Raw genomic sequence first — 15,331 nt, 5'->3', positions numbered from 1 at the left:
GTCTTTACAAAACAAGTATGATGCTTGTCCTTAAATTAAGATCTCCAACAAGCTCCAATATTGCAATCTTGGATAAGCAAGCGAGTTTATTTTAGACAAATCAAATCAAGCACCGTGTTCTTTACTTCTTCCACCACTTTTCTAGCTCGTTCCCACCCATATGCGACAATGGGTATTGTCATAAAAGCTGAAAACAATGTAAAAATCTACACTCCTATCAAGTCAAATCACGTTCTGTGACATCTTATCGGTGCCTTAAAATTATATAACTCACAAATCATCAAACTTACCTAGATTGTTTATTAAGCTTCTGGTTTTGATCGTCAACAGAAAAAACATGAACTGTCCCATGATCACTGGACACACAGAGTCTTGTTGAATCATGGTTGAAGTTAATACTGGAAAATACACAGCAATGTGAGACTTTAAATTATCAATACCAATAAATTGTAACCTGTATAACAGTGGCGACTCGTCCATAGGAGCATATGAGCATGTAAACCCCCAATGAAATAGAACACAAACAACAATGATAACACCTGTTTATACTCAGTATGGTATATTAATTAGTAAGTTTTAACAAGAAACACCAAAACAAGATACGTCGGCGTAACTGTAGCGTCTGCAATCTGAGGGCGGCAGTAAGCTTAAACACTCGGAGCTGAGCTGCCGGCTGCGCAGCTCCTGCCTTGCCATACACATGGACGGTTCAATTTCGTGCCGGTGGAGGGGAGATCGCTTCAATCCCTGCAAAGCTTATGGGAAGCTGCCTTAGAAGCAGCTCTCTGAGCGCTCTCATTGGCTGGTAGATGCACACGTGAAATGTATTAGTCACTTGTTGATCTGTCACTTCACTTCACTAGTTCACTGAGTCACTCACTACACTACTTCAGTCAGTGTCAGTAGTTGTCTGTTTAAAATAAAGTGTTAGGGCTATGAAATGTTGAAAAGTAACCAGCAGTATTCATGTTTTAGAATAATTATGGTGTTCATTTATAGTTCTTAAAACAGCAAAATTGTGTACTATTATTTTAGAAAGTTCTGAATAATAATTTTAATTCAGAAAAGTCATCTTTATAACCCATACTAACCCCTCCACGTCATCATTTTCCCTTCCACAAGGCTTGTGAACCTCCCGGAAATAAATGGTCACCAGCCGCCACTGCTGTATAATCAGCTCAAATATTAATATTAACCCCAAAGCAGAACAACGAGCGACGCTGCGACATTGTCGTGGACACGAAACGCCGAGAAACACGGGCCTGCGGACACATTTACGGAGTCATAACGACGATCGCGCCGTGGCCGCGATTATTGGACCGACGATCACACTGTGAACGCGAGTCATAACGACAATCGGGCTGTGACCGCGGAGTCATACCGACAGTCACGCCGTGACCGCGGAGTCATAACGACGATCGCGCCGTGACCGCGAAGTCCTACCGACGATCACGCTGTGACCACGAGTCATACCGACGATCACGCCGTGACCGCGAGTCATACCGACGATCGCGCCGTGACCGCGGAGTCCTACCGACGATCGCGCCGTTACCGCGGAGTCATACTGACGGTCATGCCATGATGGCGAGTCATACCGACGATCACGACGTGACCGCGGAGTCCTACCGACGATCGCGCCGTGACCGCGAGTCATACCGACGATCGCGCCATGACCGCGGAGTCCTACCGACGATCGCGCCGTGACCGCAGAGTCCTACCGATGATCGCGCCGTGAGCGCGGAGTCATACTGACGATCATGCCGTGATGGCGGAGTCATGCTGACGATCGAGCCGTGACCGCGAGTCATACCGACGATCGCGCCGTGACCGCAAGTCATGACGACGATCGCACCGTGACCGTGGAGTCATACCGACGATAACCCCGTGACCGCGGAGTCATACCGACGATCGCGCCGTGACCGTGGTCATACCGACGATAACCCCGTGACCGCGGAGTCATACCGACGATCGCGCCGTGACCGTGGAGTCATACCGACGATAACCCCGTGACCGCGGAGTCATACCGACGATCGCGCCGTGACCGCGAGTCATGACGACGATCGCGCCGTGACCGCGAGTCATGACGACGATCACGCCGTGACCGTGAGTTCTACAGACGATCACCCCGTGACCCGCGAGTCACAAGTTTCTATAGGTAGGCTACCTGTAAATTGTTACCCATTTTTTGGTTTTTATAGATCAGTGCCACAAATGGTAAAAATTGATTTCGTATGTCTTTTTTGGTAACTGCAATACAGTACTTTTTTTATGCACAGAAAAAAATCCTGTCCCATCCCGTCCCGAAAATCGGGAAGGAAATAAAAATCCCGTCCCGAACTAAAATTTCAATCCCGTCCATCCCTAGTGTGTTTATATAAAGAAACTATAGTACATTTAAAGTTTTACTTCTGAAGACCTTGTTAACACTTGTTAAGGTATGTGTACAGTATATATATACGTATTTAAAAAAAAGTAAATTTAAATAACCTGATTATGCCTACCCCTTAATAGTTTTTTAGTTTTTTGTTTTAAAAGTAGGCTATACAAGTTATTGAAATTTACTTATTTTATTTAACTATATTACTAGTAGCCCTAAAGAGTGAATATATATATATATATATATATATATATATACCGGTATATAAGTAATTATTTAGCTTTTTAGTTTTAGCGCTTGCGGACACATTTTGAGGTTTTCACAGGCCGTTGCAGACACGTAGGAACCATTCTGCTTTGGGGAATATTAATAGATGTTATGTTTAAGCCAAGGTCACAGTACCCTAGAAACATTTTCTCATGGAAGCTACATAAGATTATATGACCCAAGAGAAATTATCTGTTTTAAGATGGTTTTTCACTGTTATTACACAAAAACCCCTGAGGCTTTAAACTATAATACTGCATTGAGTGAATCATTAAAATTTAGTTGAAGTATAAGAGTATGAAAGTGATGAAGTACTGAATACACTATCAATTTTTTTAACGCTGTTCTTAATTTTGTTGAATTGGGTATGTCTGTTTTTAAATGCAACATTGAGGAGAACTAAAATGTGTCAAACAGTAAGGCAAACAAGTTAATAGACTTGAAATCTTATGTAAGATTTTTAAACACTCACAGAAGACAATAGTTATTAATCAAAATCTATTAGGCTAAATCTATTTTTCTCAAAAATAACATAAATCTGGCTGGCTCAAAACCAGGCCCTCGGCCACCCTAAAACAGACAGGACAATTTGGCAGTACTGTAAATGATTTTGTTTTACGATGATGAAATATTATTGACAGTTAAGTAATTCACCCTTTAACAAAAAAAAAATGTTTTTTTTTTACAGCAACCGCTCAACACACAGCAAAATATAATTAATTCAACTAAATATTATCCTTGAATTCTGTAGAAAATACTTAAAAAACTTACTTTAAACAGAACATTATGTTCGCTCGTTCACAAATAAATGTAATAAAAAATACAGTAAAAATGATGTCTGAAACAGAGAGCCCATAAAATGATACTGAGTAAATTATACAGTACCTAAACTAAGCTCAGACAGCAAAGTCAGTGAATTGATGAAGATATTTTGTATTTGATTAGGCCACTAATAAGTCAATATTGTCTAGTAGCTCACCAGTATATCTGAGCTGTGTTGGCTCCTCTCCTCAACTCATACAACATGTGACCCTTCACAGTGTCAAACACGCGGATCAACGTCCCCTGAAAACACGACATTGTGAGCAATCTTCGTCAAGGGTACTCACTAGAAGACAAAAATTAACATGAGTCTTACAACAGATGAACAAAATAATAACTATAATAGTGGCCAGATAGAAAGAATAGATAGAGCACAGGGGCCTAGGTTTTTAGAGTAGTTTGTGAGGATAGCAGGCTTACGAGTATGCGAAAGAGTCCTAACTGGCATTAAGAAACACAAAACTTTGCATTAGCCTACATTACTTCAAACATTAGAATATTTTACTGTCACTGACAGCATTTTCAATGAAGGAAGGGAGTTGAAATAATCTCTTTACCTAGGGCCAGTTTGAATTCTTTCTGAATCATGTAAGCCTGCTAAAAAAATCCTGTTTTGTAGTGAACCATAGAATATTTTTGTATGCTTTTGAAATTTAAACAGCTAAATGATGTTAAGAAATTGCTAAAATAATCCAAAGTTCACACAAGGTAGCACCAGCTACTGAGAAACAATCTATCAAAAACGATAACTGGTCCCCTAATTATATAACCAACCAGTAAAGGATAAATAAATCATGAAATTAACCCTAAAATAATATGAATAAAATTTCATCGATACCAGGGATCAGTGTCATCAACATGAACTAAACACGAAAAAGGGCTTCAAAGTTTAGAATTGGATGAGAAGTCTACTTGTGTTGGATAGTCAATGGTTATGTTTACTATTTTTTGTACCAAACTGATATAATACAAACAAAACAAAGGAAGTTTTGGATAGCTTTTTAAGATTGAATTAACACAAAAATTTGCTAGGTTTTTTAGACTTTGTGTATTGCTGGTTTAACTTGTCACATAAAAGATATTGTTACCCCTTCTAATAATATGGACCTGAGATAGGGGTGAGAAGATTTTCGGTAGCCCATTTTGTTTCTTCAACAATTTTGCAAACTATTTGGTAACTTTTTAACGTAAAAATAAGTTTGTAAAGTTAAAAATGAATTAAACTAACTGAACATATACAACTTTGCATACTTTCTCACTGGCGGAGGCTATCCGTGTGCCTTGCAGATTGAGAGCCAGGCAGGTGAGTGGTGACGTATGAGCAGCTATGTCCAGGGGCGGCCGCTCTGCCTCAGCCAGGTGTATTAATTGTATGTAGCCACTCTTGCGGCCGGGGAATGCCAGCAGCGAGTTGTTACTGTTGGGACACAGGACGCACAGGCCTACCAATACAACAAGATTTAGGTAAATTTAAGGATAAAATTAAAAGTTTAGATTCATTTTATTTACCTACTGATCTAGAGTAAAACAGAAAACTCAAAGAAATAGTTTTTTCAGTTGACATACCTCTAGGGTTAGGGTGGGTCTCAAACACATGGAGTGGTTTTGGTTCCTGGATAAACGTGTAGACTTTGATAACACCTTCAAGGACGACGACGATACGATCTCGTCTCAATCTTACTCCCAGCACGCGCGAACTGAATTCTAGCGATATCACAGGCTGCTTCTTGAGGTCATCCCACACCATCACTAGGAACAATAAAAATTCAGAGAACCTATTAAACAAACTCTTTTAAAACACAACAGCCTTCACAGAAGGTAAACAAAATAGTCCTACCCATCATGAATACAGAACGCCCAAATTTGTTGGAAGAGGTTTAGGATGGTGTTGTAATGTAGCTACCATGACAAATCATCATGATCTTGCGGAAAATGAAGTATAAGTTAATGACAAACTAAATTCTCTGTTAGATTTTGTGAAAGATGAACACCAGAGATTTTACAACAGCCGAAACCAAATTAAACAATTTCTCTTCAAATATCCACAAAGAGCTATCAAAGCTCCATGAAAAATTTCAAAATCATTACAGAAATTTTAAATCAAACTTAAATGAAACTTCTGAACATTTTGATTTTAAACTAGCTAAGTACACACAAGAAACTTGGCTATACATTTACCTAAATTTGTATCATAACCAACTTTATAAAATAGAACAAGACTGCCAAAACAACAAAACCCCCAAATCTATTTGACCACCTCTAACTTTGAGCAAGATTTAGCGAGGCTTCAAATTAAAATAAGTAAATAACCACTGCCATTCAGTAACGAAACTTGAATCCTACTACAATATTCCTATTTGCAAATGTCACTATGAAAACAAAAATATAATTTTACAAATCAAAATTCCCTTACAAAAAAGTAATTTGCAATACAAATCATACACTTATAAGTATAACCCTATTCCTCTAATGTGGGATGGCAAAATTTGCCAAATAACGGAGACTAAAATTGTAGTAATTAAAACAAAAACTTCAACTTGCAACGTAGAGACCGAAAACAATGATTTCTGCAACAAACGCAATTCTAACCTTTGCTTGATCCCAAGACACAATTTACAATATTCCAAGTCATCAATGTGTGCACTTTATTTATTAAATGATACAGACATTTCAGACCTAAAAAGTCCCTGTGAATTTCACTGCTATGACTCACCTAACCACATTATCATTAAAGAAAAATCCGTTAACTCCAACATAAAAAAGTGATTTAATAGTCAATTGTTTGAAAAAACCCAACATTAAAACCATCCCAAAAGTGAGGTGCGCCCGCGCAAGATGCTAACTATTTCTCCGCGGCCATCACGTTAATGATTTCACCGTGATCGGAGAAGACAAAGATGACTCACCGATCGCGCAAGATGTTCACCATTTCTTCGCCGCCACATGAGTTGTTCATGTTCCGCCATGATCGGAGGAGACTAAGATGACGTCTCAGCGCTCGCGCAAGAAATTAATAGGCTTATTTATTAGCTAGTCTCCTAGGCCTTTATGTTTATCAGATTGTTAGAAACAAAAAGTCAATTCATCAAGTTGAAGCAATACCACGCATATTTCTAAACCCTTAAGTTCTAACCTTCGAAGAATCAGAATATAGAGAGGGGCTTCTCTGGTAAGAGCCGCCGGGGGCCTCATAGACTCTAAATACGGCCCTGCTCATAATTTCAGCATATTTCATCCACATAGGTACTTAATATTAAAATAAATCTCATCACAAAACCTCAAACGCCTCAAAGAGACTAGTAGTATAAATTTAAAATAGATGAAACAATTAATTAACTTAAGAAGACTCGAAGGGGCGAAATAAGACGTGAGTCACTATAAGCTATACACCACCAGCTCATTCTACCGTGTCGCTGGAAGGGTCGCAAAAAAAGCAACTTCTGTGCCGATCCTCAAAATCGCGTCGTGGCGCAGGAAGGGGGGAATAAGAGTCGGAACGTACATCAAGATATACGTTCGATTCCAACCATCGCGATTGATGTTTTCGCGTACCTCCTTCAGTTGTTTTCTCATTTTTATTGTCAACCGGTGGTAGGTTAACGTTTTAACCAGGGGGGTTTAAGAAAGGGGATTAACCCTGTACGGTACAGGGTTCAGGCTGTACCCACGGTGATCATCTACAGAGACACTTTGTTCACATTACACTTAGTCGGCCAGTTGGTGTGAACAGAGTTGAACAGTAGCATGAGCATTGATTTTCAAATTCCTTTTCCAGCTGACACGAGCTAGGCGATGACCGGTAGGGCTGACTTCTGAGAAATAGCTATAACCTATAAGCCACACACCCTATGGGTAATCAGCCAATGAGATGGTCTAATGAAGAAGATGGAGGGGTGACGAGTCTTGGAGTTGGAGGACCTGGGAGGAAAAATCGAGGAGATTACCGCAGGCTGTATGGAGATCGGAGTGTGTGTGTGCTTCAGGGACCATTGGCTTAGGCTATGTAAAAAAATGTAACTAAATTTATAAAGATGTAAAACAATCAAAGTCACATAATTTGTTACTAACTCAATCTTTTAAATTTTCAATTTTTTTTACTTACAAATTACCGTTGTAAATCTTTTCTTACTCTTGTTAATCTTTGTTTTTTCAAAGTTCTTATTTGGCGTCACCCTTTGTACTTCTTTGTTTTCTAAATTTATTTGTTTTATTACACGTTTAGTCACACCTGTAGCAGTCTTTTACCTAGCTCCACAATAGCTAAGGGAGTGTAACTTTTAAAAGACCTTATTTTAAGAGAGGCATGGGACTCGCAATATATACATACATTCATATATATAGGCTCTATATAAATTTGAACGGATGGTGTTTTTGGCCTCTAGGGACCTCAAAACGAAAAAGTAAATCGGTCCCGGATCCAGGTCTACCACGAGTACTATGGTAATAGCTTATTCCCTATATGGGAAATTTGCTAAAAACAGAATTATAGTTATATTCACAGTTTAACTTAATAAAATGCCAAAAATTGACAGTACTAGAAGATTTTGAATTTAGTTTATAAAGTTCCGGTTGGTTACAATTTGGTAGTGAGATTAACAATGGGCAACATTATTAGTTACATTGGGTAAAAAACCGGAGTAGGCTATGCCTAAAAGAAACTAATATAGGTTCAGATTACCTGTTTGCTGTCAAAACGATCCTCAGGTGGTACTATGGCAACTACAGCCGTTTCGTGCTTTTAGAAAAGTTAGCACACACAAAAGTAGATCGTTTCAACAGCAAACAGATAAACTAAACCTATATTAGTTTATTCAGACAATTCAGAGGCCATGAAAATAAGAATAAAGCTTTAATGTGAATATATATTATATTGTATTATATATTACCTATATTATATAGGCCTAGGTTGCACCTAACTAAAACCACAAGTTATATCTAAGTTATACTAACCTGCATTTGGTGGATATTTTGGCACCTTTCCACCTCCGACAAGTCCCAGATAATTGCAACGGAAAAGCATCTCAACATAACCCAAGCCTCCATCTGGAAAGTCGTGTCTTTCTTTATCTCTTACTGGGTCACAGTTGTATACACGAAAACCATTCTCCATTCCACAGGCAAAACATCCTAAAACAATAAAAGCTGTAAGAGATTTGTCAAAATGTATGTTGATTTTAACTCTAAACATTGCTTGAGTTTTACAAATTAAGTAAAAAGTACGTGTTGAGTAATTTTGATCCATTTTCATTCAACACAATCAGGGGTTGGGAAAACTGTACGTACCGAACGCATAAGTCTATTCAAAATGCAATAAGATTTTCTGCAAATAAGGTGTCTTGTCTACTTAAAAGACTAAGTTATAGCCAAATACAAAGGACATACAAAATCTTAACCGTGATCCATTTTATACATTCTTTATTCAAATAACCCTAGATTGGTAGAGCTCTAAAACATTTTATGTGATAAAAGTTTTATCTAGCAGTGGACAAATTTTGAGAAAAAGAGTAACAATTTAACTAAGCAGTAGCACTTTAACTAAGGGAACTACGCTGTTAACTGTTACTCACAGTCACATCTTGTTTGAGCAAAAAGCTACAGAAGTGAAGAATTAATTGTACCGGTAGCTTTAATTAATTGCACTGGAAGAGTGTGCATTATAAAAGCTGCAATTCTTTGAAAGAAAGAACAAAATATTTGAGGCAGGTAAATTTTGTCTAAATTTTCCGAATTTAGACGATAATAACATATTTTCCTGAGAGACATAACATTTACCTTAAAAACTTGGCGATGATCGGTAGGGCTGACTTCTGAGAAACAACTATGACCTATTATAAGCCTAATATGTAAGTGTATAGGAGATAGCTACATATAGTATAGATATTGTATTGGAGACCTAATATATAGGGATAGATAGGAGTTTTTAAAAATAAAGAAATTAGTCTCTTTTTAAAAGACATTGCAGTAATGTCAACCGCCAAAGGAGTAGAAGATGTCAGTCAGGGTAAAGGATAAGATGGGGTGAAAATAATGTTGGGGGACTAGTATGGTACTTCAAGGTCCTTGACATTATTACTGAACGAATAAAATGAAATATTAAAAAAAATAGCTATAAGATAGCTGTAGCTGCCAATGCACTGGTCTATTTGAATTACTGTAAATAATAAGTTGAGGTCATTATAATGGAATTCTTAAGAGTAGACACCACATTACTTGCAGAAATGTCAGTAGGCTAAGATTAATAGCTTATTACTTAGCTTGATCATTGGAAGACAAAAATTTGTCATAAAACAGAAACGTCATAGCCATACTTCAACATTAAAGTTTAAAGAATTGTGTGGGTTAAATAGAATAGAATAGAATAGAATAGAATAGAATAGAATAGAATAGAATAGAATAGAAATCTTTATTTGCCATTGACATTATACATGTATTAGCAACAGTCAAGAATATAACTAGTCATAAGGTCATAAAATATAAAGCTTACAAGCTAAAATACAATTTTCTTCTTCTCTAAAAACTCTGAGAGGGAATAAAAGGGATTTTTCAAAAGCCAATTATAAAATTGTTTTAAAAACATTGAGTGTGTTGGATATGATTGAACAATTTTACTGAGTTTGTTATATATTACCTGTGACATCACTATGTGGCTTTTTAGAGTCAAATTTAATCTGAAAAAACTTCTTTTAATATTTAAATTGTTTCTCGTATTGTGTCTATGGATATCATTACATAAGGTTTGAAAGGGCAATTTTTTAAGGCTGTAAGCCATGATATCATATATGTACAAATTAATAGCTGTTTGGAATTCAAGTTTAATAAAAAGAGGTTTACAATGAGTATCAGGATGTTCATTACATATAATTCTAACAATATTTTTCTGAATCAGTAAAATATCCTGAATTCCTGAACTGCTTCCCCAAAATATCAAGCCATAGCGATAAATACTTTGAAAAAAGGCTAAATAAGACATTCTTACATAGCTATACTGTCAACAAGTGAGATCAGTCTTCTAATTAGATAAACAACGCGAGATAATCTTGTTGATAGATAATCTACATGGGATTCCCAGCTGAGCTGGTTATCAATGTGCATACCTAGGAATTTCACACTGTGTTGTATATTATGAAACACGTGATCCGTGGGTCTTAAACTGAAAAGAATGTTTTGAGTTTTATTGTTGTTCAGAAGAAAATTATTTGACTGAAACCATGCTGAGGCATCACTCATTGCAGTTTGGGTTATTTGTTCTAATTCAATTATTGTTCTGCTCTTTGAAAAGAAAGTTGTATCATCTGCATATAAAATAGATTTAGTAGGTTTTGAAATGTTACTTGGAAGATCATTAATAGAAATTAAGAACATGAGTGGTCCAAGTACGGACCCCTGAGGCACTCCGCAATCCACTATTATCTCATTTGACATCTCACCGTTAACAGAGACAATCTGTCTTCGATTACTGAGATAAGATTTAAGAAACTGAAGAACGGTATCTCCAAAGCCATAGTGTTGAAGTTTCATCAAAAGATCCTGGTGATTCACACAGTCAAAAGCCTTGCTCAGGTCACACAGAGTGGCCCAAGCAAAGGCCCTTGACTCAAAGGCTTCAATGACATCACAAACTAAGGTATCAATGGCATCTAAAGTTGATCTACCACTTCGAAAACCAAATTGTGAAGTAGAAAAAAGGTTATTGTTCTCAAGAAACTCATAAATTTGTTCAAAAACTACTATTTCAATTACCTTAGATAGAATCGGAACTATTGAAATCGGCCTGTAGCTTTCGGGTTTGTCTCTATCTCCTTTCTTGAAAATAGGACAGATGCGGGATAGTTTTAATTGTTCTGGGAAATGTCCATCAGATAAAAGACTATTATCTATATGATATATGATATTGACTCATAATATATCAATATCATAGTGTATTATAATGCTCTTAGGATATAGTTGCACAGAGAACAGTTTTATATATTATTCTATGATATTTTCATAGGATATAAGCAATTTTACCTGTACCAGGTATTGAATATGAATGTTTCAGCCCTATAATCTTTATAAGAAGACTCTTTTACACGGTAAACAGCTAGATTTTATTTTAGTAGAAATGCAAATGAAACCAACATTTTCAAGTTTTATGGCTTGAATAAAAACACTAAAGCCAGTTTGCAAATTTGCACACCCAGACGTACGTGTTTTGATGGGTATGGTATATAGGTATGTAGGGGTAATTGTTAAAACTAAATGCCATATTGGGAACAAACTTTCCATTTAGAATAATAAGGATATCATTGACTGTAGGAAACTGGAATAGACATCCCATAGTGGACTAGCTGTTCCCTAGTTTTTATTGAAAAAGAACATAGTCGAGCGAGCCAGACTCAGAATGCGCTATTTAGTAGGTAATAAAAACTCAATTGATTTTATTAGGCCTACCTTATTTTTTGTTGCTTACATTTAAGTTAGTTTATGGGTCATAACAGTTGCTATAACTTAGTTCACAGCAAGTCATTCCATCAGTTTGACTTGGTAATGCCAAAATATTGATGTTCCAACTTAAAGGTAAAAGTCAAACTAAGTTATGGGTTCCGCACTACAGGCTAGGTAACCTACGATCCGAGACCTCAGGATCATACAAAGTGAACAAGATAAATTAGGACCATACCGGTACCTATTTGTTTACTTTAGGGCTTCTAACGATCTATGAAAAAAATGTTTTTTTTTCTCATAATTTGCCCTATTAAGTTATGAAATCTTTTTATATTTAGCACTTTTGGGGCAAGCTCCTATTTCACCCTGAAAATCATGTTTGAAAATCGCAAAAAATGCTAAAAATCAACGTTTAACTTATTTTTATTATACTTTTTATGTGATTTTACTATTATTTATGAGATTTTAAACTCTTTTTCAGTAAATGCCGTTTTTACCCAGAAAATTAAGTTTGAAAATCATAAAAAATTGCAAAGTGTCAAAAATGCCCGGCCAACTTCTTTACCGAGTAATCTAACCTAGCCTAACCTTGGTTTAACAAAAAAATCTGTCATTTCCGGCATATTGCTAACCTAAACATGGGTTAGGTCCAGTTAGGTTAGTTTAGGTTAGCCTATTTATGTATCTTAGTTTGGTGGAGGAGTGGACCGGGCATTTTCGGCACTTTGCAGTTTTTATGATTTTTCAAGGGTACAGTTTCTTAACTGGGCTATGCTAATATCGATTGAAACTATCGATTCGATTAGTAAACCTTCATGCGATTTTTCCACCATCAGCAAGTTTGGTTGGCTAGGTTAGGTTATGATAGTTTCATTTTACGCAGAGGATACGCGTCCAGTAACAGGACGTGGATTAGGCGTGGCAGTTACTGTCATAACCTAACCTAACCAACCAAACTTGCTGATAATGAAAAAAAATCAAATGAGGGTTCAATTCTCTTCATAACATAAAATTATAAATGCCAACAATTCTAACAAAAGATGTACAGTTAAGAAGAAATTACATTCAAAGCAAAATCTGTGACAAAAAGTTAAAGAAACCGATGATGGGTTTCGAACCAGTGACCTCTTGGATATCAGCCGAGCACTCTATCCACTACACCACGAACAACGCTGGCCGAACATCGTATCGTTGTGGTAATGGCGTTCCGGGACCCCACAACCTGGTGACGTCACTACCGGACGCCTAATCCACGTCTGGTTACCGACGCGTATCCTCTGTGTTCATTTTATAATAGATAGGCATCGGCCCACACACTAGGTACACGTGCATTGCGCCTATAATTAAAAATATTGATTATTAATCAATATTTTCAATTCGATAGTTTCAATCGATATTAGCATAGCCCAAGGAGTTAACTGTACCCTCCATATCTGTTGGCACAAACAACCGAATGAAAATATCGATCGATATATTGTTTGGTTGGTTACCCTAGGTAAGGTTAACCTAGGAGCTTAGGTTAGGAGGTAAGGTTTTGGGGTGAGGAATCCAATGGAACCATCGCCGACCCCCTATGCCCCCCCCCCCTTTCTACTTGCAAGGGGAGTTTCTAATTACAAAATATGACGGTTACACTGTTACAGAAAGTATAGGTAAATATCAGTAGGCCTATCCAAATGTTTACATGCTATGGAAATATCAGTAGGTACCTAGTTCTCCAAGGATATTTTGTTGGTAGGCCTATCAATGTTTAGAGACCAATAATGTCAATGGGGGTATCGATATCAAGGATCGATGGCCAAACATTAATTAGAGGTATTCATTTTAAAAGATACAATTTACTATAAACTTAACTCACACATGCTCTAGAACAATGTAGGCTAAACCACTATACCTTGATCTTGATTGAATCCTGCATATAATAATCCATTGGAATATGGGTTTGAAGAGCCTAAATTCATTTTAAGACCCCTTACCCACTGCAACAGGATTAAGAAAATGATCTTTTCAGTTCAGCATTAAGCAATTTAGCATGCAAAATAAAGCAGTAAGATTACTATCTCAAACATTTCCGCACTAGTAGTAGTAAATAATAATAGATAGATGTACTAACAGATGACGATGACGTACAGCATTAGATAGATGAGATGAAAAAACAGAAATGCCTGAAGAAAAAAAGGTATTTACTCAAGAGAGGTATCATTGAGTATAAACATAGTTATGTTTATACTCAATGGAGGTATAGAAGAGCCTTCGATGACGTCAGCAGCTGTAGATCTCTTCTCTTAAGGGAACACGATTACCGTGGGGTCCCAGTTTATCGACATCCCAAAAGATCGGCCAATGACACGGTAGTGGGCACGGCCGCTTTTAACTCCAGGCCGCGGCCTTCGAAGTGGCAACGTCGCAAGTGGTGTTGTAACAGCTGTTTTGTTAGGAAGCAGCTAATGGTATTTGTGTATTTACAAAAGTTTTGTTACTGGACTATGACAATATTGACCCCGCTTATTATGTACAGATTTTTCATTCATATTGTTTCGGTTTTCAATTCTGTATGTTTTATTTTCAATATTTTCATAAATTTAATAAGCTGATGTCGCCTGTCTGTCATGTTATCTTATGGGACGTCTGTCACTAAACAACACCACTTGCGACGTTGCCAACTCTACCAGGCCACGGCCTGTAGTTAAAGGTGGCCGTGTTATAGCGGAGTCGGAGATTTTTTACTGTTCTTGGACGCTAGGCAGGAGCCTGGGATTGTTTTTCACATTACTTCAGGCTAGACCTAGGGGTCGCGGCATTATCACTTAGATCAAATCCATTGGTGACTTGGGGGGGATCGAACCCGGGACCTCAGGGATTCGAGTCCCACGCTCTAACCACTACGCCAGCTCGCTCTCCCAGTCGGAGTCGGAGATTAGCATTTTATTTATCCGTCCGCTTGTCTGCGTTTCTGTTAATCTGTGCATCTGTGTGTTCGCACCAACCACTAAAATGGACAAGGAATGGAACTGGAAAGTGTGAACGTCATGAAATCATGACGTCGAGCCTACGCACGGCCACCTCTAACTGCAAAAGGAGTTAAAGGTGACCGTGGCCTACGTCACGGAGCGTACCGCGAGCCTTGCGGGAACTCTACCTATGTTGGGCCCCCCTATGGTTTTATGCTTTTGAATGTAACATGGTATAAGCTAACATAAAGTCTGTGCTTCAATGCAATAAGTGTAATCGTTAACATAAATGAATAGCAATTACGTAGAATTCGTACCTGCAGAATAGCATTAACTGAAGAAGTTACGAGCTGCAGTAAAAAGTACATCTCCAAGCTTGAGTATCATCCGAACCATTTGGCCCTCAACCTCCTATAGTCCTCGCCACCCTAAGTTGAGGCAGCCCAAGGCCGCACGGCGTATATCTAGTCTAGTGCGGCCTTTGGCTGCC

General features: G+C 37.6%; 1 protein-coding gene across 2 annotated transcripts in view; it reads right to left on the bottom strand.

The window, feature by feature from the left end:
• The window catches only part of LOC129000772 (WD repeat domain phosphoinositide-interacting protein 3-like), a 33,301-nt gene extending 19,336 nt beyond the window's left edge, over positions 1–13,965 (bottom strand). For both annotated transcript variants that reach the window (XM_054427767.1, XM_054427766.1), the window contains exons 1-6: positions 13,785–13,965; positions 8,417–8,593; positions 5,033–5,215; positions 4,718–4,908; positions 3,624–3,709; positions 291–398 (exon numbers count right to left, since the gene is read on the bottom strand). In XM_054427767.1, the coding sequence (XP_054283742.1) occupies positions 291–398; positions 3,624–3,709; positions 4,718–4,908; positions 5,033–5,215; positions 8,417–8,593; positions 13,785–13,851 (812 nt within the window). In that variant the 5' untranslated portion in view covers positions 13,852–13,965. The remainder of the gene's footprint in view (positions 1–290; positions 399–3,623; positions 3,710–4,717; positions 4,909–5,032; positions 5,216–8,416; positions 8,594–13,784) is intronic.
• Between the last annotated feature and the right edge of the window lie 1,366 nt (positions 13,966–15,331).

The sequence above is a fragment of the Macrosteles quadrilineatus genome, unplaced genomic scaffold (assembly GCF_028750875.1).
Source record: "Macrosteles quadrilineatus isolate MER2022 unplaced genomic scaffold, UCM_ALF_1.0 Scaffold_8__2_contigs__length_117827958, whole genome shotgun sequence".
Classification (NCBI taxonomy): domain Eukaryota; kingdom Metazoa; phylum Arthropoda; class Insecta; order Hemiptera; family Cicadellidae; genus Macrosteles; species Macrosteles quadrilineatus.
The sequence above is the reverse complement of the archived record's forward strand: the minus strand, read 5'-3'. Positions and strand labels throughout refer to the sequence as shown.